We start from the raw sequence: 23,149 nt of genomic DNA on the forward strand, positions 1-23,149 counted from the left end.
ACATCAACACTGAAAGGCTATGAAAGGTAAACGACAGAAGTGATATGATGTGAAAAATACAAGAAAAGCAAAACTAAACCAAACATCCTGCTGACAGCAGAGACTGTGAGAGCGGGAAACACAGGAAAGAGTATCGAACGCTTAGAAATAAAACTATAGTTACAGCTGTGAAGCCTCAAGTACTCTCTTAAATGCAGTTGACTATACATTCTCATAAATAGTACATATGTAAATATAACATAAACACTTTCAAACATGTATACAGTCGGCCCTTTGAAACAGAACAAGCACTGTGAAAATTTAAAATTTAAAGTGTAATTCATATTAAAACTGTATATAAAAGAAATACACAACCTCTCCACTGTAGCGGTGATTATTTATGAATGACAGGATTGGTAATTCTGCACCACAGAGGTGAGGAAAGCGGCCTTGTGCCTGGAAGGTTGCTGGTTTGAATCCCAGGTCTCGATGGGGGAGAATGCAGTTGAGGAAAATCTATTGCTGAGGTGCCCGTTTTTATTTCTATTATCATTAATAGCATCATAATTACAAATTACTAAGAGAGAGAGAGAGAGAGCTTAGGTGCCCTTGGGCAAGGCAGTGTTCGCCCAAATGCTTTCGAAAAAGACCAACAAGTCACAGTAGAATTTCTCCTGAATGAATAAATGTTAAAACAAAGAAACAAACAAAAAACTGTGTTTATCTTTGAGATATTGATTTGCCTTTTATTCAGTGGGACCAACATGGAAACCTGGATCTGTGACAAACTGTGTGAGGGAAGGGAGCAAATAACAGCAAATAAAAAGTAGAAGTGAAAAGGAGAAAATAGGAGAGAGATAGAGAGTAAGAGAGAGAGAGAGAGAGGAATCCTGCATTGCTCGGTCCTTTGTTTGGTTTTCTTCACAAGTCATTTCGTCTCATATGCAGATTCAAAATCTTGTGTTTCTTCAAACAAGGTAAAAAAAAAAAAATCTGCCAGTGGGATGAGATGATCCCACGTTTCCAATGCAGTTTCACTTGTTTCAGGGCAAATTTCCTGGGAACAAGTTTAAATCTGTTGAAACAAGGCAGAATAAGGCAGATCGGCCCACTAGGATCAAGACAGTGACCCTTGATTCAAGCTGGGATTATCTCATCCCACTGGCAGATTTTTTTTTTTACCTTATTGGAGGAAAAACAAGATTTGAACCCTGGAGACGAGGCTGTTTCCAGGCACCTTGAGTTTTGCTGCTCTGACCCCGGGCGGCTTGTGCTGTTGGTGGTCCAGGAACTGAGGCTTCTCCTCCCTGTAAAAGCTCAGATGTAAAATGTGAGAGAGCTGTGCGCGGCTCTGCGGGCCGTTTTACTGCCGGCGACAGACAGCTTGATGGATCGAGGGGAGACTTTGGGAGGATTCAGCCACAGTTTGGCTGCAGGGCTCGGCTTGAGGTTTGGATGAGCTGGTGGCACTCGTGGGAACCGGTATGCGAGTGCTCTGTCACTTACACACACACGCACACACACACACACACACACACACACACACACACACACACACACAGAGACACACTGTCAAACGCGCCCACAGTGCCTGGCAGCCTCAGTGTTCCTGTCCGCAGGCGAAATGAGAAACAATCAAGTATCATTTCCCTTATTTATCCTCTGTTCCATATTCATCATGTTCTTGGTTCAGCAGTGAAAGTGGCTTCGCCTTTGCGCCTGTTGGTTTTTCGACAGAGAGACAGGCAGGGAGACAGAAATAGAGCGGGCATGTTTGCAAAAGACAGATGAGCGATTGGCTGAAAAAAGGATGGGCAATTATTTAATTATAGCTCGAGCTTCGGTTCTAACTATTTCTGCTCATTTCAGCGGCTCGGACTGACTCGTGTCAAACATAACAGTGACTATGGGACGGGATAACACATAAAAAATAAAAAATTCACTATATCGAGATACAAAAGCATGACAGCACTTATTGTGGAGCAGAAGAATTAATCACAATATTGACAACATCACAAATCACAAATGAGAAAGCTCAGCCATCACAGATTCTGCAATATCTGTGTGTATATAAGGTTTACAGAGGTATACTTTTTTGATTTTGTTCTGTTTACGAATGCTTAATTTCTTATTTCTGTATTTATTGTTGTAATATTTTGTAGGATTAATGCGCATATTGAGACTTAATGCACATACGACTTTACATATACGGCACTTAGTTTTTTAAAAAATTGTGAGGCACATATTTTTATATGTCGTGTTTCTTTCTGTTTCTCATGACTTTATTCTTTTCTTGAGAATTTCAGCAGCTGCAGCTGACCCAGTTTCCCCTCGGGGATCAATAAAGTATTTCTGATTCTGAATACAAACTTTATCTTGTCATAAAACTTTTATCTGTAATATTGTATTGCTGGTGTCAGATTGGAAACTCCATATTGTGTATAGAATGGTGATGATGATGATGATGATGATGATGATGATGATGATGAGCCTATTGAGCCACAGGTTTCTAGTCATGCATCACTTTGACTATGACCAGTTTCTTCATTCTGAATGAATGTGTTAATAACAACAACAACAACAACAATACAATAATACTAATAACACATTTTATTTGTAAAGCACTTTTCCTGGTACTCAGACACTTTGCAGTGAAAAGAGATAAAATCACATAAAATGAACAATATTAGAAAAGTAGATTAATTTAAACAAGTAGAGAAATTAGCATTGACATGACTTTTTTTTTTTTTTTTTTTCTTTTAATGGAGGCAGTGAGAAACACGGAGTCTCTGATGGGTTTGGGTCAGGAGCTCCAGGGGCAGCGATGGAGAAGACCCTCTGACCCCTGGTTTGATGCCTGAGTAATGATATGTGAGAATTTCTGTGAACAGCCGAGGAATAAGTCATGGAAAGGTGTCAGTGTGCAAGAAGGAAAACAAAATGCTCTAAGGGAGGAGCACCAAGGTCACATCAGCGTGGCTCCTGTGGCTCAGAGCTCAGATGAAGAACCAAAACATCAGTGATTACTCGCTGCAATCAGATTTATTTCCTGAGGATCTCCAGATGAAGACAGAAACCCAAACCCAGAACAACCAGAGTCTTTTTGCTTCTGGATGCTGAGCAGATTCAGTAATTTAGTAAAATAGGCTGCAAAAATATTGTACTATATGACTATATTATATGTAAATTAATGTAGATTAGTTTAAGTTCTTAAGGGAATATTATCAGACAAGGGTTCACTCTCCTCCCTGCACCTAAATCACAAGAAAGCAGCAAAATGAAGAGGAGAGGTGACAGTTTCCAGTTCTCAGGTTAACTGTCTGACAAGCATGAGCATACTTACTTCCTGACTTTTAAAATTCCCAGTAAAGCAGCACGATTCATTTTGGAATAGTTGACTCAGGCTCTTCTCAGTTGGGTGATGCAGTGATGCTGTCTGTCCACTGGGTGGCGGTGTTGTAAAGGGATCAGCTCACAGGACCAGCTGCACCCAGAATGGGAAATGAGCAGCAGCGAGCAGCCAGATCGTCCTCTGCCAGCCTCTGCCAGCCTCTGGCCGCCAACCAGCCGTCATCTCAGGGTCCGGCTCTGTTCTACAAACTCATTTGGCCGCTGCAACTGGGGAACCAAGTGGCAGAATGAAAGTTTTGCCAGCCACTGTGGCTTCTACACAGAAAAGACATTTTCCTGCAGTGAGGTTGTCTAAGTTTGGTGCTTTCTGGTAACAAGAAGGCACGCTGTGTTCTTTATATTCAGTCTCTCAGAGTAAAATTAAATTCTATAGTTTCCTGTTGGCAGTCTGTTTGTGCTGCTGTGATTTTTCAAGCCAGTCAACATTTCTCTCACTTCCATCAAACTGTCTGTTAAACCAGCAGGGAGCAGCGAGAGCGCTCATATGCCTTTTTCCAACAACAATTTTGAACAGTTCTTTGCGTTTCCGCCAAATATAGATTGGCTCCTGCGTGGAAAAGTTGGTTCTCAGCTGGAACCAGAAAACAGTGGTTCTGAAGTGTGAATTATTATAGCGTGCATTATTCTACAAGCGGAGATGAAGACGACTACCAAGAAAATTTTGTTTTCTGGTTGAAAGTAGTGGTTGACGAAATGTTTTTGCCAACACTAAACAGAGATTCTGCAAATAAAAACATCTCACCTGCCATTCATTTTGCACATACTAAGGCTGGGTCACGGCGACACCGTGGTTGGAGTGTTTACCTCTGAAAACTGGTCAAAATGGGGTCCAGCTCCTTAGTTTGCACCGTGGTGCCAAGAATCTTGAAACAATCAAGGGCTCAAGTCCAGTTTGAGAACCAAAACTTTTTTTTTGGTGGAGAAGGCAAACCAGAGTCAGGTTGTATTTTGTGCAGTTCAGTCTCAAAGTCTCTATTATTATGTTCATCATCTCCTGAGTTATTTCTCTATTATCTCCAGATGAAGACAGAAATGTGATCTCACCAGAGCTGTCCAGTGTAACCACCGTGTCTTCCTGGCCACACTCACACTGCACTCTCAGGATTATCTGCCTTGCTCAAGAGCATTTCAGTGGTTGTTGCTGAGGACAGAAAGAGCGATTCACATTCACTTTCCAACCTTTATTTTACCCTGATGGGATTTAACCATTCATGTTGCAAACCAGCTTCTTTAAGCTTTAAAGTGTAAATCCGGTCATTTTCAACCTGCTGTTTATTTTCGTAGTTTTCCTCATCATATCAAGACAACTGAATGTCTTGAACATTTCGTCACACAGGGCCAACAGGTAATCTCTGGCAGATTAATCCCAAAAGTCATTAAAAGACAATCAGACTCTGCACCCAGAAGTCAGATTCACACTAATGTAATCAATCACACCAATCAGGTTGCAGCAGTTGCAGTTGCAGTTGGTTGATTCCTAATTCATTCATGCAAGTCATTTTGAATGTGAGCATTTCAAGAGGAAAAACATGTAAAGAACCATTTTGAACTGAAACAGGGGAAGCACGTTCTTCTGATGTGACTTGAACGCAGCAGATCAGCAGCAAATAAATTAAACAAGGGGGAAACAATATATATATGGAGTGCTAATTGCTCAACCACAGGTATTTAAAGACAATTAACTGCAGTGTGAGTGTGTCTGATTGTGTTTTAATCACATTTTGGTTGGGGATTACCTGTTGGCTGACATTTTCAGTCTGTCGGTGTTGGCAAAAAGGAAAATAAAGCCCGGGTTGAAAGAAAAAAAAAAACAAAAAACAGATTTACCCTTTAAGCTACCGCTGGCCCTTATTTCATCTCATTTCACTTAATGAAGTTTTGTACAGACTCAGAAGGGCGCGGCCGCACCGGCTGCCAACTATGTAAATTGTTCCAGAAGAGGCATTTTTCTTTCATAATATAAAAGGCAACTTTTTTTTTTCCACTGATGACTAATTTATCTGATTTATGAACCTGGAGAAAATTTTGCACTGGCAGAACACAATGTGAGAGAGTTTGAAGATCACATTTCGAATTTCAGCACAAGCAGATGTTTTCTGGGTTTTATAGTAATGGGACAATAATCCTGACTCCTATACGCAGCTTTACAACATCTGACTGACAGATATGGGTTAGGTTTGCACACCATGGACACAATCTGCACTCACTCTCACACTGGTGTGCTGTTTTCCTCCTCATTTTGTTTCCTTAATGAGAGAGAGAGAGGGAAGGTGATGCACCTCTCTCCAGCACCCAGCAAGGTGTTGGCTTTTGGACTTAAAACCCAAAAGCAGATGGGGAACCTTAATGAACAAACACGAGCAAATGATCCTCTGCCATGCAGAACTGTGGCTGAGCCTGGTAGTTTAGCCTATTATCATACAGATTCTTACTTTATAAACTAGGTTTGTTTGTATAATTTATATGTTAACATTATACATTAATCTATCTGCTATGTAGCTATTATTTATCAATATATAATGTATAATAAAATTTATATAATCTATAAACAATGCTGAAAATACTTACTGCATTGCTTCTACTACCAAAATAATGCTTTTCTATAGATGTTTTGTGTGGCAGGGTGGCCTGATGTCTGGAGAAACCATCACCTCTTTCATCAGCCCATGCCTGCCGAACAAACACGAGCTAGAAACAAAATTGTTGCAGGGACGTGATGAACTTTTGGTCAACAAATGGACATTTTTCCCCACCAAATTTTAGTTTTAGCGCTGCCCCCTGACCTCCACCTCCACCTGGTCACAAACTGAAATTCTGCTTAATCTGCTTAATATATGAATGCATGCATCTACCATGTTTTAAGTCCTCATTACCACCTGTAACATTCTTGCCATGATCCAGATCAGATGATAGGCCTGCTGTCCAGATTTTTAGTGTGTGCAAATATTAAAAATTTACATTTCATGTGGTTTTGTGGTCTAAGCTGCTTACCACGTGAGATCCTTGGTTTGAATCTGGCCTAACTTCACTGCAGACTGTCTAGTAAATGGAAGAATGCCAAAATAATGTTAGAAAAAAATTATTTAATGAGGTTATGAAATTGAACGGTTTATGCAAGCCTGCATGTTGGATCAGATCACACTATGCAGACAGGAGGTTATTACTGGGGAACCCCGCATGCCAAAAATATGTCAGTGACACGACTATTTTGAAGCATTTGCTGATGCAAAGACTTTGAGGGAATGCAGGTGCTGTAAATCCCCAAGAATAAAGGTGTTGGACAAAAAAAAAAAAAGTGGTGCAGTTGTGGAGTGTGTAGCATCAAGCCAAAGGACACATCCACAGTGGGTGTAAGAAAACAGGGCTGAGTTTACACTGCAGGTTTCCGTGCTCGAATCTGAACTGCTGCTGATATCCCATTCTTTTTGGATGAGTGTTCATATCCATATATGAGTAAAGCTCAGAGGATCATAAACTGCCCTGTTCACCCCTCGTGAGGAGAATAAGAGAATAAGCCATTACCTTCGGGCTGCAGGATCAGGAAACCATAAGCTAAATCAGACCGATTTTATCCGACATGCCATCAACTTATTGAAGTTTTACAAACAGGCTCTTTCTTTGTCTCACCTCAATGTTCCCCATGTTCCCGTTCACTGAGTTCTGTTTATTCAGTATATAGCATGAGTCCAGTATGTGCAGTTTCAAAATCAGAGCAAATAGATAGTAATCAGTTGTAGTTTTTAATGTGTTTAAGCCATAAAAAAACATCTTTAACAAAATAAATATCCTGCAATAAAATAATCAACTTGACATATATGATGCAATACAATTTAAAAGACTGGTGCTCAGACCACCCTATACAGGCTGTTTTACCAGTTATACATATGGTCATATTTCACTGCTTACCATGTGTCTGGAACGGCTCATGTATATGAATGTATATGAATTCCCTTCCAAAATGCAGTACATCAAAATTGGAAACAAGCTCTGGATGTCAACCAAGAATGTAATGCTACCTGTTTTTGGAGGAAAACCCCACTATGATGTGCTTTTACTTCTATGATATCAATCATTTATTTAGATTTTGGAACAAAACTCTTCGAAATGTTTTACTTGGACGTCTCTTGTACTAATTCACCGGTCTCGTTCAGCCAAACGGAGGGTTGAATAACAGCCTTTTGTGTAACTTCATCATTGTTTTCCATCCTTCTGTGAATGTAATAAAAAACAGAAGCTAGCGTGAATGGAATTGAAACATCATGTCACATTCATCATCATTTTACAGACAAGTTTTTCTCCGAATGACTCGACTGTCATGGTTTCAAAATAATATACTGGAAATCCTACCAGGCCTCACACAGTATGTACAGTGATGGAGTAGTGTTTTTTTGTGGTGGCAGGATGTGGCGATTAAATAGATCATCCTTCAACCGACAACCTGGGTTCAGGGCTCTTGAGTACACCCTGCTTAAGTGTCCTTGAGCAAGACACTGACTCGCTAACCTATGACCTCTGACCTCCCTGTGAAGAAGAGTAAGAGAACATATGTTTTCTATATGAGGATGTATAAAGTATCCCATTATTACTGGCTGGTGATATACATTAATGGGTAGTTGGTATACTATTGAGGTGAGGTGGTATAATTATGTGGAGGAAGTTGTATACCAGTGAGAGATGGTATACTACTGAAGATAGATAGTATACTTCTGAGGAGAGGTGGTATATTACTGCAGTGGATATGTTGCTGCACTGTTTAGGAGGAGATTGTATACTGTTGAAGGTTCACTTTATTGATGATATAATACTGAAGACAGGTGGCATACTAGACAAAAGAGGTGATATATTACTGAGGTAGAGATGGTATACTCTTAGAGGGAGGTGGTATACCACTTAGGAGGGGTTGATGTACTAGTTAAAAAGGGGATGTCCACGATGGGAGGGTTGTGAGACACTACTATTTAGTGAGTGGATTAGTACACTGCTTAGGGAAGCAGTGTACTAATTTGGAGGAAAGAAAATGGTATATCACCGAGGAAAAGACAGCATACTGCGTGGAGGAGGTGTTTTACTACTGGGAAGGCTGAAAACAAGGTGGTATACAGCTAAGAGAAGTGGTATACTACTGAGGTGAAGCGGTGTAATATTGAAGGGTGGGACTACACTGCTTAAGGGACATAAGATGCTGCTGGAAGACAGTGGTACACCATGGAGAGATGGTATCGCTACGGGTGGGAGATGTGTACCACTTAGGAGAAATGGTATATTATTGAGGAGAGATGTAAATTACCACGGGTAAGTGGTATATTATTGAGGGTAGATGGTATACAAATGAGAGTATATTACCAGGGGAGGTGGTATACTACTGAGGAGAAATGGTATATTACCAAGGGGAGATGGTATAATATTAACATGAGGTTGTATACTACTGAGCTTAGATTATATACTACCGTGGAGAGATGGTATGTTACTGAGTAGAGATAGTATACCACTGAGGGTAGATGGTATGCCACTAAAGAAGGTGGTATACCTTTGAGGGAAGATGGTATACTACTGAGGAGAAATGGTATATTACCATTGAGGTATATTACAATTGAGGAAAAATGGTATATTTCCATGGGGAGAGGGTATACTATTGAGGAGAGATAGTATACCACTGAGGGTAGATGGTATACTACTAAAGGAGGTGGTATACCTATATACCTTTGAGAATAGAGGGTATACTACTGAGAAGAGATGGTATATTACCAAGATGAGGTGGTATACTATTGAGGAAAAATTATATATTACAATGGCAAAGTGGTATACTATTGAGAAGATGTGGTATACTACTGACGGTAGATGGTATACTACAAAAGAAGATGGTATACCTTTATCCCACTGAGGAGATATGGTATATTACCAAGATGAGGTGGTGTACTATTGAGGGAAATTGGTATATTACCATGAGGAGGTGTATACTACTGAGGGTATATGGTATACCACTGAAAGGTGTGGTATACCTTTGAGGGGAGGTGGTATACTACTAAGGGGTGGGGGGGCAATAGATTATTGAGAGTACATGGCATACTACTAAAAGAAGTGATATACCTTTGAGGGGAGATGGTATACAACTGATGGGAGGTGGTATAATACTGAAGAGTGATGGTATACTACTGAGGTATACTATTGTGGTATACTACTGATAGGTGGTTATACACTTTAAGGCCAAAGAAAGATCATATACTTTGTGACTATACTACAGTGTACAGCTATATAAAAATATTCAAACACAGATGTTACTGCAACAACCTTGTGTTACAGTTCAACATCTTGGCTCATCGCATAAAGAAATACTGTGACATGTAGAATTTGACTTAGTATTTGTTTGTTTTTTTTGTCTTCACTAGACCGTTGGTCACTTGTACATGCTTAAAAAAAATGAAAAAAAAAGGTGCTAACAGGCTTAAATAAAAACTATCAGTAATGCACGGCTGTAGACTGTACCCAGAGGGATCTACAGTATGTACAAAAGGCATCGCTGTGGTGTTTTATCATACATTGAGAATATTGAAGATCGCCTCCAATGACAACAAACATTCTCTTTGCACACTGTAACATTAAGACGTACTACATATTATTATCCACATTCTGACATACAAAAGTCTTAGCCACTATAAAGCTTCAGGAATAGGACGACTGACTGGTTACCAGGCCTCTGCCAGTTTTGGGCTGAATGCTCCTCCTCTTCTTCATCCTGTGCGCTGCTATTATCATCTCCATCTGTGGTTACGTATCACTTGGCGGGTTTACCAGGCTAACTACAGCCAGTCGGAGCTGTTGTTAGTACATTGTTTAATTCTGGCCGCACCATGCTCCAGTGACAAGAACCTGACAATGTACCAATCCATGTGATCTTTCAATCTTGTGTCTAAGATAGCAAGTTAAAAATGTGCCAGAGCTGCACATGTTTAGTAAAACACTCTGCTTGAGCCAAACTGTAGTCCAGCTTTCATTTAGGGGTAAATTTCTCTCTGCAAACAACATACATCTGGAACTTTCTTACACTGAGTCTTCTTGGGCAATGGTTTGAGAGGTGATGATTTTCACCACAATCACCTCTCACACTCACTTGTTCCACCATCCAGTCCGTCTCTCTGACACGACTTTGAGAGGCTGGAAAAAATCCCACCTTTCTTGAGTTCATTAAACCCTCTCAAATCCCGATGGAAACACTTAGAAATGAAGGCTGCTTTTCTTGCCTCCTGAAAAGCTGAAGAGTAGCAATTTATAAGCGCCTCATTTTGACTGTGGATTTAAAGCAGAATTCACTGCAGCTATATGGGAAACATTCATTGATTCATTAGCATAATTTAACACCGGAAGTAATCAATTTCTGGGCTTTCGTCCCCAAGGCTGCAGAAGTCTGAAATGTTGGCTTCATTTTAAGAATTTTTTCCATGTTGCACGCCTACAACTCGAAAAGAAGACGGGTTCAATTCTCACGACTCTGCTGCTCCATTGCTGAAATACTACTCGCTCTGTTTCTTACATGTAGCTCCGGATAAAAGCTTCAGCCAAATTAAGGCAGTGAGCCGGTCACTGGTCAGCCCTCCTATTCTAAAATACTTCAAGATTACACTCCAGTATAGCAACATTCACCCATCAGCATCATTTACACACACACACACACACACACACACTTTTACATTTTCAAAGCGGCATCAGAGCAGCCACAATACCAACAAGTGTTCGTTTTGTTATTCCTGATCCAAAGGACTCTGACTAGACGACACTATTTTTTGTGCCTCCTCCACCTCTCTCTCTCTCTCTTGCTCTCTCCTTCTCACTCTTTCTCTCAGGTCTGGTGTTTGTTGAGTGTGTGTCGGCTCCTTTTTTCCCAGAATGCTGCCTTGTATCTCTTCTGAGGCTTGCCAGTCTTCCTCTTGACCGACGCATTTTCGCTGCTGGCCAGACACAGGTTGAAAGGAAAAAACTGTTAGTGGAATATTCAAAATTGGGTGAAGCTGCAGCTGTGTGTGTGTGTGTGTGTGTGTGTGTGTGTGTGTGTTTGCATGTCCTTACTCTGTGTGTGTTTGAAGGATGGAGCAGAAGTGGACACACTCGGCGTCCCGTCTGTCTGTGCAGAGACACCGGCCCAGTTCCCTCCTGAGTCGGACCGAACCGACTCCGTATGGAACCACCTGGCTGCAGGGCGGAAGGGAAAAAAAATTAGACCTCATCAATCTGTGATATTCAATATTCTTTTCAGGGGCTGTTTTATGATCAAGTCTTATAATTCGCCTTTTTTGGTGGACTAAGATTCCCTCAAGCTGCCTCGCCTACTTCTGCCTCAGTCGATGATTTCGTTCCTTTTTCAGAAATGCCTTTCGTCACCCCTTCCTCAGATCCACAACCTGCCGTGTCGCATTTTTGCATTCTGTTTTACTGAGGTTGCTGCACTGCGCTCTGGTTTTTCTCCCTGAGTCACTGCTGAACGTCAGAATAAGCAGCCCTTTCTCTTTGATCGTGAGGGACTGACATGAAAACCTGACCATTTCTGCAGTCAAACTCCCCCGAAGCTGCTGGAAAGACCTGGACGTGATATCACCTCGTTTAGAGTTCAGTTACCCACACAGCAGTACACTCCGGAACGGATCCGCCCTCAAGTCGCCAGATCCGCGTAGCAGTCACACCGGTACACGCCTCTGCACCAGCTTTGCCCCAGACCTCCCATGTGGCAGATCCAAACCATACAGTATATGATATTACGGATCTGGGCCAAATCCAAATCCAAACCACATATCATAAGCATGGATCGCGGATCTGGGCCAAATACAGACCGCATGTCATGGCTTTATCCACTGTGCTGGGCCAGGCCCGGACAAAATCTGTTACAGATCCGTTGTCCAAATCTGTGCCGGTATTGGTCCGTTGTGAAGAAAGACACAGGTGCAGATATGTTTGGTGGATCTGCACCAAATCATGACCTATGTCTGGCCCTGATCCGGCACAGATATAATTCGCTGTTGGGGTAGACAAATGCACCACCGAGCGACAAAATGAACCCAGACATGCCGCGCACATCTGTTTTCAAAAGCCATGAGGGATGGATTTTCCTCGCTCACAGCCACTGATATGCAGAAAATAAATTCATGTTGTCTCTGATGTTTCTTTACAAAAAAAAAATTAAAAAATTAAAAAATACAACATGAATTCAGCTTTTGCCACCATGCTTATTGTCTCAACCACTTGTTCTTGCAACTTGCCACATTTTAGATATGACAGTCCCCGATCATATGAGTCAATCCTAACCTAATGTATTGTTTTTACTCCATTTGAAAAAAAAATGTGTTACAAATATATTTTCACAACTCACAAATTTAATATTTTTTTAAGTTCTGCTAAAATTCTGCTGCTGTGTTCACATTTAATGAAGGAATCCATGGTTTATACTGTAGTGTAATTTTCCCTTCAACATAACATGTCCAATTGCATGATTTGATGATTGAGTGTGTTTATGTAAGCCCAAATTGCTCTATTTATTTTTATGTCCAATTTCATTATATTGCATCCTATTACTAAGGCCCAGTTCTCCCACAGGAATTATTTAAGCTTTTTCTAATGTAATCTAATATATCCTGTGGTCAGGTCCATCAGTCAGAAATAAAGCAGCACACTAATTTAAGTCTGCTGTCCAATTTTGAGTTATTAGACAAATCCAAAAATTATAGCTGAATCTAAAAAAATTGCAACGGATGTTATTAATTGTCTAATTAGATTTGCATTAGATGAGCGTTCACAGTAGCTGTGTAGCTGCTCCTGATGCCAGCTGGTGCCAATGTGGCAGCCATAATGGCTCCCAGCCAGAACGCTGCCTGCTGCAGGTTAAAGGGGGATGCCACTGCGTTTGTGGGGGAAGTCAACCACACCACAAGGAGAACTGCCAGCAGATGCCAGTGGCTTAACGGCACTACATTTATGTCAAAACAGGGGTATACCTTCAAAAAAAAAAAAAAAAAAAAGCCTATGTCTCCTCTAAATGTATAAAAACAAAAATTTGTGTTGCAAAATTTTAACTCTATGCTGCAAGACCAATACACACATGTATATCCATTTTTTAAATCAAGCAACGACACATCAGGGTCCCATAAACTGTTTGTGGTTTTTGATAAAATGTGACCCTTTCATCTCCCAGGCCCTCTTCTGCAGTCTGCCTTCCTCTCACAGCCTTTTTTTTTTTTTTTTTTTTTTAACAATTTAATTTCTTTCCCTTACAAGTCTTTAAACTTTGAAAAGGTATTTACTGTTTTACTCAGGGTTTTCCCAACTGGGCAACACGAGGAGAGCTTTGAAGCTAGGAGAGTAAAGAGAGAGAGAAAAAAATAGTTAAATAGGACAGAGAGGATTTGCAGATAATTTTGGTGACACTTTACTTTGAAAGTCCAATGCTGATAGGCGACATACAATGAAGCGACCACGTGCCACTAAAAAGTCTGCTGAGTCTCAGGTGAGATTAATATAGATTAATATAGTTATTCTGAGGATACAGGTTCCAGATGGGGCAGATACATATGTCCCGTTTTTTTGTATCATCATTGGATTATCCAAACAATGAGCTATGATTTTTGTGCTTATTCTTCATATGTGGCAATGTCTTTATTTCAAAGGTAAGGCTATTAATGGCCAAGGGATTTCGAGGAAAGCCAAGGACGTAAATATAACTTGAATAATTACTATTCCCTTGTGTGATCTAGTAAATCTGGAAGCTCTGGTCTGGAATCTCAAATCAAAGATTTTTGGACTCCGAAATTCAAAATCCAAAACATCTGTGGACGAGCAGCTGTCTTTCCAGAAGTCTTTCCAGTGTCCAGCCGTGTCAGGCACACCTTCCCGAGGTCGTATATTTGAAACAAATAACAATATTTTTAGTCGGGTCTGCAGCCGGAGAACATGTAGCACAGAGGTCCGCTCTCGCCCACAGAGTTTAGTGGGTAGTTAGTCGTGGTAGGCATCACCACTGCTGCTTAAAACCTCTTTATGATGAGGCAGGAAGATTGCATTTTACCACACTGCTATGTTTAGACTAAACCAACAATCTGAGAGTTAGTGAGAGGGTCCCGCGGCTTTAGGAGCTGTTTTTGGCTAATCTCTGGAAGCTATTTTGGTGACACCTCTCTCTCTCTCTCTCTCTCCCTCTCTCTCTCTCTCCATCTGTCTCTGTCTGCTAATGTTTCTCTAGCTTTCAGTTTAATTCAAGTCAAATGCGCTTTATTGGCATGCCAGGAAAGAAATGTTCCCCAAGAAAAATCAGTGTCTTCAAATATCAGTCTTACTGGAGTTGGCATAGTAAATTAACATTCAATACCAATTAAACTGTCTCATTCAAATTATTATTAATGTGCTCTGGGTGTATTGACATGGCTTGTTTTGATTTGTTTTAATCTCTAAAATCATATTGAATTCAGACTAGTATTGTGATGTAGCTAATGAATCACACCCCAGCCTTTCATGACACACACACTCCCACAGCTTAATGAAGTTTGATGAAATCACAGACGCAGCAAACACAGTCGTAAAAATGTCAAATATTGTGATATTTATTTTTCCTGTCTCCATTTTTTATGTCAGGACAGAAATAGGACAGAGATCGAGGCCCCCAAACAAATATTTACCACCAAAACATCTTATATTTCAGGTTCATATATATTTTTACTTTCAGTTTGATTTGTACAGGGATTATTTTACAAAGGGCCCTCCATCTACAATACAATATGGACAGTCATTTGCACTGAATTTAAATTTGCACTTAAATTTGCAATGAATTGGAGTGCCTTGGTGATAATTTTCTTCCATTTATTCCAAAAAAACGTTTACTTCAACAGAAAAAAAAAACTGACTTGGACCAAAGTGACAGACTGAGAGTCAGACAGAGATGAGAACAGGCATTAAAGAGTTAATTGGTTGTGGGTAAATCAGGGTACAACCACGGTGATTGCAGACCCGACTCATTGTGGTCTCCTTTGGTGGCTTCATGTTAAAGGTTTAAACAGGCTATTTAGAAACGGCAAGAGGAAACATGGCAGAAATTACCCTTCCTTAAGAAAGGTGCGCTTTCTTATTAGCCACACCACATCTGACTGCTCACTCATTGCTTGTGCATACTGAACTAAAATGAAGTTAATTGTTGCCAATTGTGAAGGTAGCTTTGTGCCTGTTTCCTATTTGAGGCGCGGCAGTAAAAAACTATGAAGAGTTTCGCTCAATAATGAGAAACTGGTTCCTGACCTTACAAAATGATCGCCAAGATGAGTGTAAAACTGGAGAAACACTCAATTTTAAAGTACTCATCTCTGACATTTTCATATCAATCAAAGTCTGTTTTGCTACTTTTTATCACTGACTGATGCAAAATAGTGACTCAACCTCCAGTTTGCGTTTTTTAGTTTTATCCCTGGTATTTTATCTGCCGCGTACCAGAACAATCCTCGTACACAAAATTATGTTTTATGTTTGTCGGAGCATTAACATGATGACTTTCAGGTAGCAAATTCTGAATAAAGTGGATTGAAGGCATTTTAAAACCTTTGTTTCATATTCCTCTACATGATTTGTCTGTCTTACTCAACCCCAAACTTTTCTGTTAGGCTCCACTAGATTTCTAGCAGCGACTTTCTAGCCCTAGTTCCCTTGTGGTGTCCCGCAAGGTTCAGTGCTAGGACCACTTTTCTTCATTTTCTTTGTGGACAATGTCACAGCGCCGTCCCCCAGCCTGAAATTATAACATGATATTTGATCCCACCCTTTCCTTTAAAGGAAAACTTCACCCAAACACTGTATATTTTGTGTCATTTACACATTGTCATTTACTCACCATGAGTTGTCCTGAGTGTCCAGTGAAAATTAAGATTTTTTTTTCTGCTTTATTTGATAGCGATAGCAGAGAAAGACAAGAAAGGCAAGGGAGAGAGAGGGGGATGACATGCAGTGGTCAGAGCGGAGCATCCACCTGCATAAATGTTGCATATAACTGTAGGGCAGCCGTGTTTGCTGAGGAAATTTCAAGGAGGCTACTTTCGAAAATGGGTACATTAAAGCATTTTCCACGTCAACTATTACAAAAATAAGAGCTGTATGATGCTGAATTATTTAACAAGATCGTTTTAACCATATAATTGTGGCTGCACATTTTATTGATTTAATTTAATTTAATTTAAAACACAAGAATGCCCTGCTGCCTCCAACTGCCTCTGGTAAAATCAGGTAAAATTAGGTGTTTATTTCAATCATTTTTAAACAAATTGTAGTTTTTTTTACATTGTTCTATGTAATTTTACCTGTTAGAGTACCATACAGAAAAAAAAGAAATGAAGCCGGCGTGGGTGTGCATGGTTTTGGTGAACAGGTGAACTTCAGATGTGTTGTGCAGCGACTGTGCCAGGAGTTTTTAGGCCTATTTTAAGCCTTTATTAAGCCTGAATACATGGTGCGCTCTCTCTCCAGCTTCCCTCAGGAACTGGAAGCCATTTCTTCGATTTTACTGCCAGTGCTATAACAGGCATCAGTCATTTTCTGGAAATGTTTTATTTTGTGATGTTTGAGAGTCAGCACATTGGTTTGGGACATACCGAACATTGAAATAGAGAATCAAGACTTATGTTGCACAAAGACTTGGAGAATTTGAAACAGACGTTTTCATATCCTTTTCTTGCCGAAGTCGCCGGCCAACACCATCGAAATGGAAACAGTTCTTGGAACCTTTGCTCTCCGCGAGGCATGCATTTTTTAGGCAAAGTATTGCTTTGAGCCAAACACTAAAATCACCGATATAATCTTTCCATCCCCATAACATCGCCCACTGACAAACCACTTTTTTCTACTGAGCTACCGAAAAGCCTCATATATGCTGTTTTACCCTCCAGAGTCCAGCAGCAACATCCTGTCTCCTGTCTGGCGTCCCTTCCCCTGTCTTCCAGATATCCAGCAAAATGAATAGATCAGCAATTCAGCCACTCGTGCTCTGCAGAATGCACAACATCCATCCTTCAACACCGTCACCGGCTTCCAGTACAACACAGAATCCATTTCCAGCCTCCAATCATCACATAAAAACCGTTGCCGGAGTTGTCCTGACCTTCTGGACCATCCCACATTAAAAAAATCACCAATTGAAAACTCTCAAAGTCACCACCGCTGTTTGGATTAAATGATAATGTTGTGTTATAGTGTTATAATGTAGAACCATACACTTGTTTTGTATTACTTGTGTAGGATACTTGTTTTTCTTGTTTGTCAAGTGTCTTTGAGTACCATAAAAAAAAAAAAAAAACACTGTTATGGTTATCATATGCACACTGGGCAAAGAGCATGTAAATTGATACAATGTTTATACTTGTTTTAACATTATTTATAATTTTTAAATTAAATGGAAATCAGCACCACCATTTTACCCAAACATTCAAGACAAAAAAAAAAAAAACACCCTGGAGTAAATAGTTGGAAAAATACGATGATTCTTGTTTTCATTCACAAACCACGGCAAAGAAAAACAATATCAATAAATGAAATCCTCATCCATCTGCGGCTCTGATCTTCACAAATCAACTCCATCCTCGCGTGCCTTTCGCTCGTTTCTTATTGTGTCTCCGTGACTTCCTCCGGCCGCTACGCCAACAAACACTGGCTTCATTTAGCGCCGTGTACTTCCATTTGTGCTTCTTTTTGTTGCATAAACAAAACCTGAAGATAACCATTTTCCATCAGAGCATGTTGAGTGGTGTTAAGCTAATAAATAACCTCGGGTAATTAATTAACATCCATAAAAATGATGTTCATTTCACTATTTAAATGAGTCAATCAAATTGTGTGTAATAAAACTCTGATCTTACAAATAAAGACAAGACTTTGAATAAGAATCGGTAGTCATTCTATCATTCATGCAAGCAGCCACTAAGAGTTTCATAATTTAGATTTAATGGATGTTTTATTATGGTGGACCATGAAAAGGGAGAGAGAACGAGGCGAGAGAGACCAGCAGCAGTTTGATGTGCTGGGAACTGAAACCCCCCCATCACCACATGGGAACGCACCGCCAACCACCAGCCAAACTTTGGCTGCGGCTGCAGAGTTTATGTGTCGTAGCCGCCGCTTTGACAGCCAAGCAGCCACCGTCTAGCTATCGACCTTTCAGACCCGTCGCTGACGTCGTTTCCCACACCCAGAGTCTGACAGCAGCTTGCACGCTATCAGCTCGCCGTTTTTTTTTTTTTTTTTTCAGCTAATCTGAGGTAACAAGGGGGATAACCTTAGGGAAAATAAAACTGCACAAGAGGACATTAGCTCATTCTGAAACAGAGCATGTGGGTACATAATATTCTCTAGGAGACAACACAGAATCAGTTTTATCATCTTGTCTAAGAGCTCAGCTGAAACCGAGCCAGTTTCAGTTTTTGTTTTTTTGCATTACACGAATGCAAACAGTCGAGACACATTCAACTGTGAGTGCCCAGGGCGGTGCTCCAAAATGTGAAATGTCCAAAACGCAAGGCACATAGTTTGGAGGAGATGGACCAAACTCCTGCTGTGTCCTAACCAGTGAAAATCACTGTAAAATGGTGCAGGCGCCCTCAAAAATGCATCCATCCTATGTAATCACAGCCTCAAGTCACTGCCTTTTTTTTTTAATAGGCATTGAGAGGGAAGGGCTCTCCTGGTCCAATGGGGAGATGAGGTAAAATCTTTGGAAACAGAGACACAACTTTTGGATCTTTACCCAGATAAATGAACACGACGTTTAATTTTAAAGATTTCTTGCAGATGTTTAAAATGCTTTGATGTTTACTGAGCATGAAACTAGATGTTATGCCTCAAGCACCGGCTAATAGGAATTCATTTTTTTTTAAGATCATTTTTACAGGCATTTCTGTTTTATTCTACTAGTATTACATAGTAGTACACGCTCTACACGGTGAGTAACCAGGACGCCCCGCAGAAATTAATTTATCACAGCAACTAGCATAATTCAGAAAAAAAAAATCCGAAAACCTTACTCTGTAACATGATATCATGGAATGACGTCCACTTTTAAGGTCATTTTGCGTGTTATCAATACACATTTTTTGCTTTTGCATGTCATGTATCATCGTTTAGTCTCCATAGACCTCCACTGTGAGGAGTCGGTGTATTTAATGCCAAGGTTTTCATGCAAGGGCACAGAAAACAGTCCCAACAGTCACAGTTTGATTAGCTTTAGTCATCAAAACTGCTTGGTTAAGGTTAGGCAATGGTCATTTTTGGCTTAAAATACTTTGTTAAGGTTAGGAAAATGTCCAGGTTTGGGTTAAAATACTTTATCGTCATTGTTAAGGTTAGGAAAAGGTTGCGGTTTAGGTTAAACTAGGTCATCTTCATGGTTAAGGTTTGGATATTGTCACGTTTGGCTTAAAATACTTCAGTGTCATGGTTAAGGTTAAGAAAAGGTCAGGGTTTGGGTTAAAATTATCACAGGAAACAAACACTGCTCGTGCTTCACATGGGAATCAAACTCTGGACTCGTTGACCCGTCCAACATCCCAACCTTCTCCTTTCATGGACTTGATACTAAGCCACCCGTCCTGAACACACCATCTCTTCACAGTGGAAGTCCATGGAGACTAAACAGCATTAAACAACATACAAAAAGCAAAAATTTGTAGCGACAACACACAAAATGAGTTAAGAAACCGGCAGGTCCTTCATCGTCCATTTGGTGACACCAGGCTGTCCTTTCTAAGACCAAGTAAGTCAGTTTAGCACCAAGCCGTTACATTCTACATTTAATAATTAATATAAGGGGTTTAAAGTGGACATGAAGGTAACCCTGGCCAAACACACTGCACCTGAAACATGTTTGTTTTTAACAGTGATGCGTTTTCACTTGTTCTCCAGTAGCAGCTGATTTTTTTTCCCCCAAAAGTAATTTTTCCATATTCTCAAAGCCCATTCATCTAATAAAAACCATAAAGTTTGTCTTTTGGACGTTTTGGAGTTTAGTCTGAGCACTTCCCTTCCTCCCTCACAAAAAAAAAAAAAAACCTTCCAGCTTCTGTTGCAAAGAAGAAGCTCCTTGGGGGAATTCGCTGTTGCATGCAAAGGTTATTGATTGCTTTTTTTCTCTCTCTAATGTATGTTGTTATTTGTGATCATCATATTTCATCACTGTGACATTTTGTATCGCTACGCTGTCAAGCTTTATCACTTTGCACATAAATATAAAGGAACGAAGGAAGAAATTGTAAGGAAAGATATTTTCCCAGTTCCAACTTATGCAATCTATCCATCCAGACATTTGGCATGTAACTTGGTGAGATTTTGAGTTTTGTGCACCAGTACAGTGGGGCAGGATGGGAACATGTTTATACAATTCAAACCATCAAAATTTGCAGAACGCAACGGCAACTGAAGCAATCCATCCTGAAGGAGGCACACAGACTCCCAAATATTCGTTGTGAGATTTTCATATGTACATTTTTGACATTTTTCACAAAATAATCCTCATCCAGCTCCACTGTCTAGGGGTTCATGGGAGACAAAGTGGAAACCTCGCCAAATGGCACAGAAACAACCTGTATAGACAGATTCCACCAGCAGTAAGTGGGATTTTATTTTTAATTTTTTTGTATTTTTGGTGTACTGTCCCTTTAAAGTGTTGTTAAAGGTTGTTAAAGGTGAACTCACTTGGGCGTGTTGACCCAGACAATGCCGATGTGGCAGAAGTAGACACACTCCTTGTCTTTGTGGTTCTCACAGGAGCAGCGCTTCTCCCGCCGGTGGGCTGTGTGGGCGAGCTGCGCCAGAGGGCCCTCCTCCGCTGTGGGGCCCATCACAGAGCTGGAATAAGCTGCAAAAACAGGAGCAAGAGGAAGCAATTTAATACTGATTTTAATTGTTTTAACATTAATTATGATCATATAATATTATGATATTTCTGCATTTAAATCACAGAGACAGCTTTTCAGGAATTAAGTGAAATAACCCTCTTTTCATATTGATATATTTTCTTTTAGATCAATGGTTCTCAAATGGGGGTTCGTGTACCCCTAGGGGTATATTGTAGTACTGCAGGGGGTTAACATGAGAAGTATGTTAATTTTAAAAAATAGCAGTCATGCATAATTTGTAAAATAATTAGTCTATGCCCTAATAAGTTCAGTAAAATGGAAATATAAGTTTGATAAATAAAATTTTATAGTCAGTTTTCCCTCCAGGTTTCCCCAAAGTGTCAAATGTGCAAATGTGTGTGTTGGTGGTTGGTTTATAAATGCATTAGTGGTTGATACAGCTGAAAACAAGACAACACAAGAAAAAGAAGCAAAAACAGAAACAACAAAATCTCCTCAGTGTCAGGTTGTTGTTTTAGACACTGATAGAGACAGACTGGTCCTCTTCATATAGGATTCTTTTTTCTAGAAACATTTTTTTTTGCACCGGTAATTGGTGGAATAAATATTTCCAAGGGGATACATTATTTAAAAATGGTTAGGATCCACTGTTTTAATCATTTTGAATGAATTTCATGGTCTAGAGAGAAAAATATACTTGCATTTTTATATATGTATTTTACATTTATTTTCTGGAAAACCTCAACTCATAAACTCATCACAAAATGTTAAAACAATCCTTTAATTTAAACAATTGTCTCTCTACCTGACATCCCACCGGTTTACACCTTTTTAAATGTCAAAATGTCAAATTAAGGGAGCAAGATAAGCAGTTTCATTGGGCTGTCAGATTCCCCTCATGCTGTGTGATTTTGTCTGCATTTTACTTTCATCCACATCACTGTATTATTTATTTTGCACATTTGTCTTGTTTGCTACAAAAGAAAAAGATTCTTATATTAAAAAAAGCAGAAATGATGTGGATTTAATTGCCGCCGTCACCCCAGAAACCAGTGCAACCAGGCAAATGAGCGATATTTCCTGTGCTGAATCTGCCTGAGAGAATAAATGAGTGTAAATGCTCTTTTTCAGCCGCAGCCTGCTTCATATCCAACTCATAAACACTAATACGCGCTGACACATGGGAGCCGGCCAACACAACCACAGTGTTGAGTAACCGCCGGGGGGAGGTGGAAGCGCTTCTCCTTCACTTTCTCCCACTCACATTTCCTCAGTCTGGCCAGGAGTCACCTCGTATTCATCTCATCTTCAACAGCCTCTATGTCACACACCATGTACCATAAAGTCATATACCGTAAGTCTGAAACATGAGGTCGGGTTTGCTGAAGTAGCTTGAAAAATCAGGCCTGAGTAATGCCATTTTTTTTGTTTTTTGGGTTTTTTTTGCATGTTTTATCCCATCCAGAGCACCAGATGGGTGGAGCTTAACCCCTCACTGTTAGGTACATTACTTTCATATACTTTGATGGCATTCTTTAAACGATATCAATACGAGTGGACGGCTGATTGTGTTTTTGAAATGCATCACCGCTGATTTCCCGCTGGTGGATGAATCTGAGCCTCATCCGTCACTGAGGAGTCATTTTCTGTGTGGTTTTTGACCGGGACGTGACCGATCACTTCATCACCGACACGCCCGGCTGACTGCGCTCTGACAGCATCAGTGGTTTTCAAACAGCTCATATCCTGCACCCATCACACCCTCAGGACCCTGATAGGAGAAGATATTTTGCTTTTGGGTTTTGTTTGATAATGAAACAGTCCTCGTCTGTGCGTAGTGATGCAATTCCTAATCGCTTAGTTTGGTGTGATGGCGATGTCTGGTGCATTAAAGACCCCATGAC

The 23,149-nt window shown here is 40.2% G+C and overlaps 1 protein-coding gene across 1 annotated transcript; it reads right to left on the reverse strand.

Annotated features, from left to right (window-relative positions):
- Window positions 1–11,224: 11,224 nt before the first annotated feature.
- Window positions 11,225–22,057, reverse strand: LOC115356604 (endothelin-3). Its single transcript, XM_030047821.1, has 4 exons — window positions 22,051–22,057; window positions 21,082–21,244; window positions 11,452–11,574; window positions 11,225–11,333 (listed from the first exon to the last, which is right to left on the reverse strand). Exons 1-4 carry the CDS (start codon window positions 22,055–22,057, stop codon window positions 11,225–11,227), a joined length of 402 nt encoding a protein of 133 aa, XP_029903681.1.
- Between the last annotated feature and the right edge of the window lie 1,092 nt (window positions 22,058–23,149).

Source organism: Myripristis murdjan, chromosome 24, assembly GCF_902150065.1.
Source record: "Myripristis murdjan chromosome 24, fMyrMur1.1, whole genome shotgun sequence".
Lineage (NCBI taxonomy): Eukaryota > Metazoa > Chordata > Actinopteri > Holocentriformes > Holocentridae > Myripristis > Myripristis murdjan.

Coding starts and splice junctions, on each gene's coding strand:
- LOC115356604 (XM_030047821.1), bottom strand. Junction 11,575..21,081: donor GTCTGGGTCAACACGCCCAA/GTGAGTTCACCT, acceptor TCCGCCCTGCAG/CCAGGTGGTTCCATACGGAG. Junction 11,334..11,451: donor ATCCTTCAAACACACACAGA/GTAAGGACATGC, acceptor GTGTCTGGCCAG/CAGCGAAAATGCGTCGGTCA.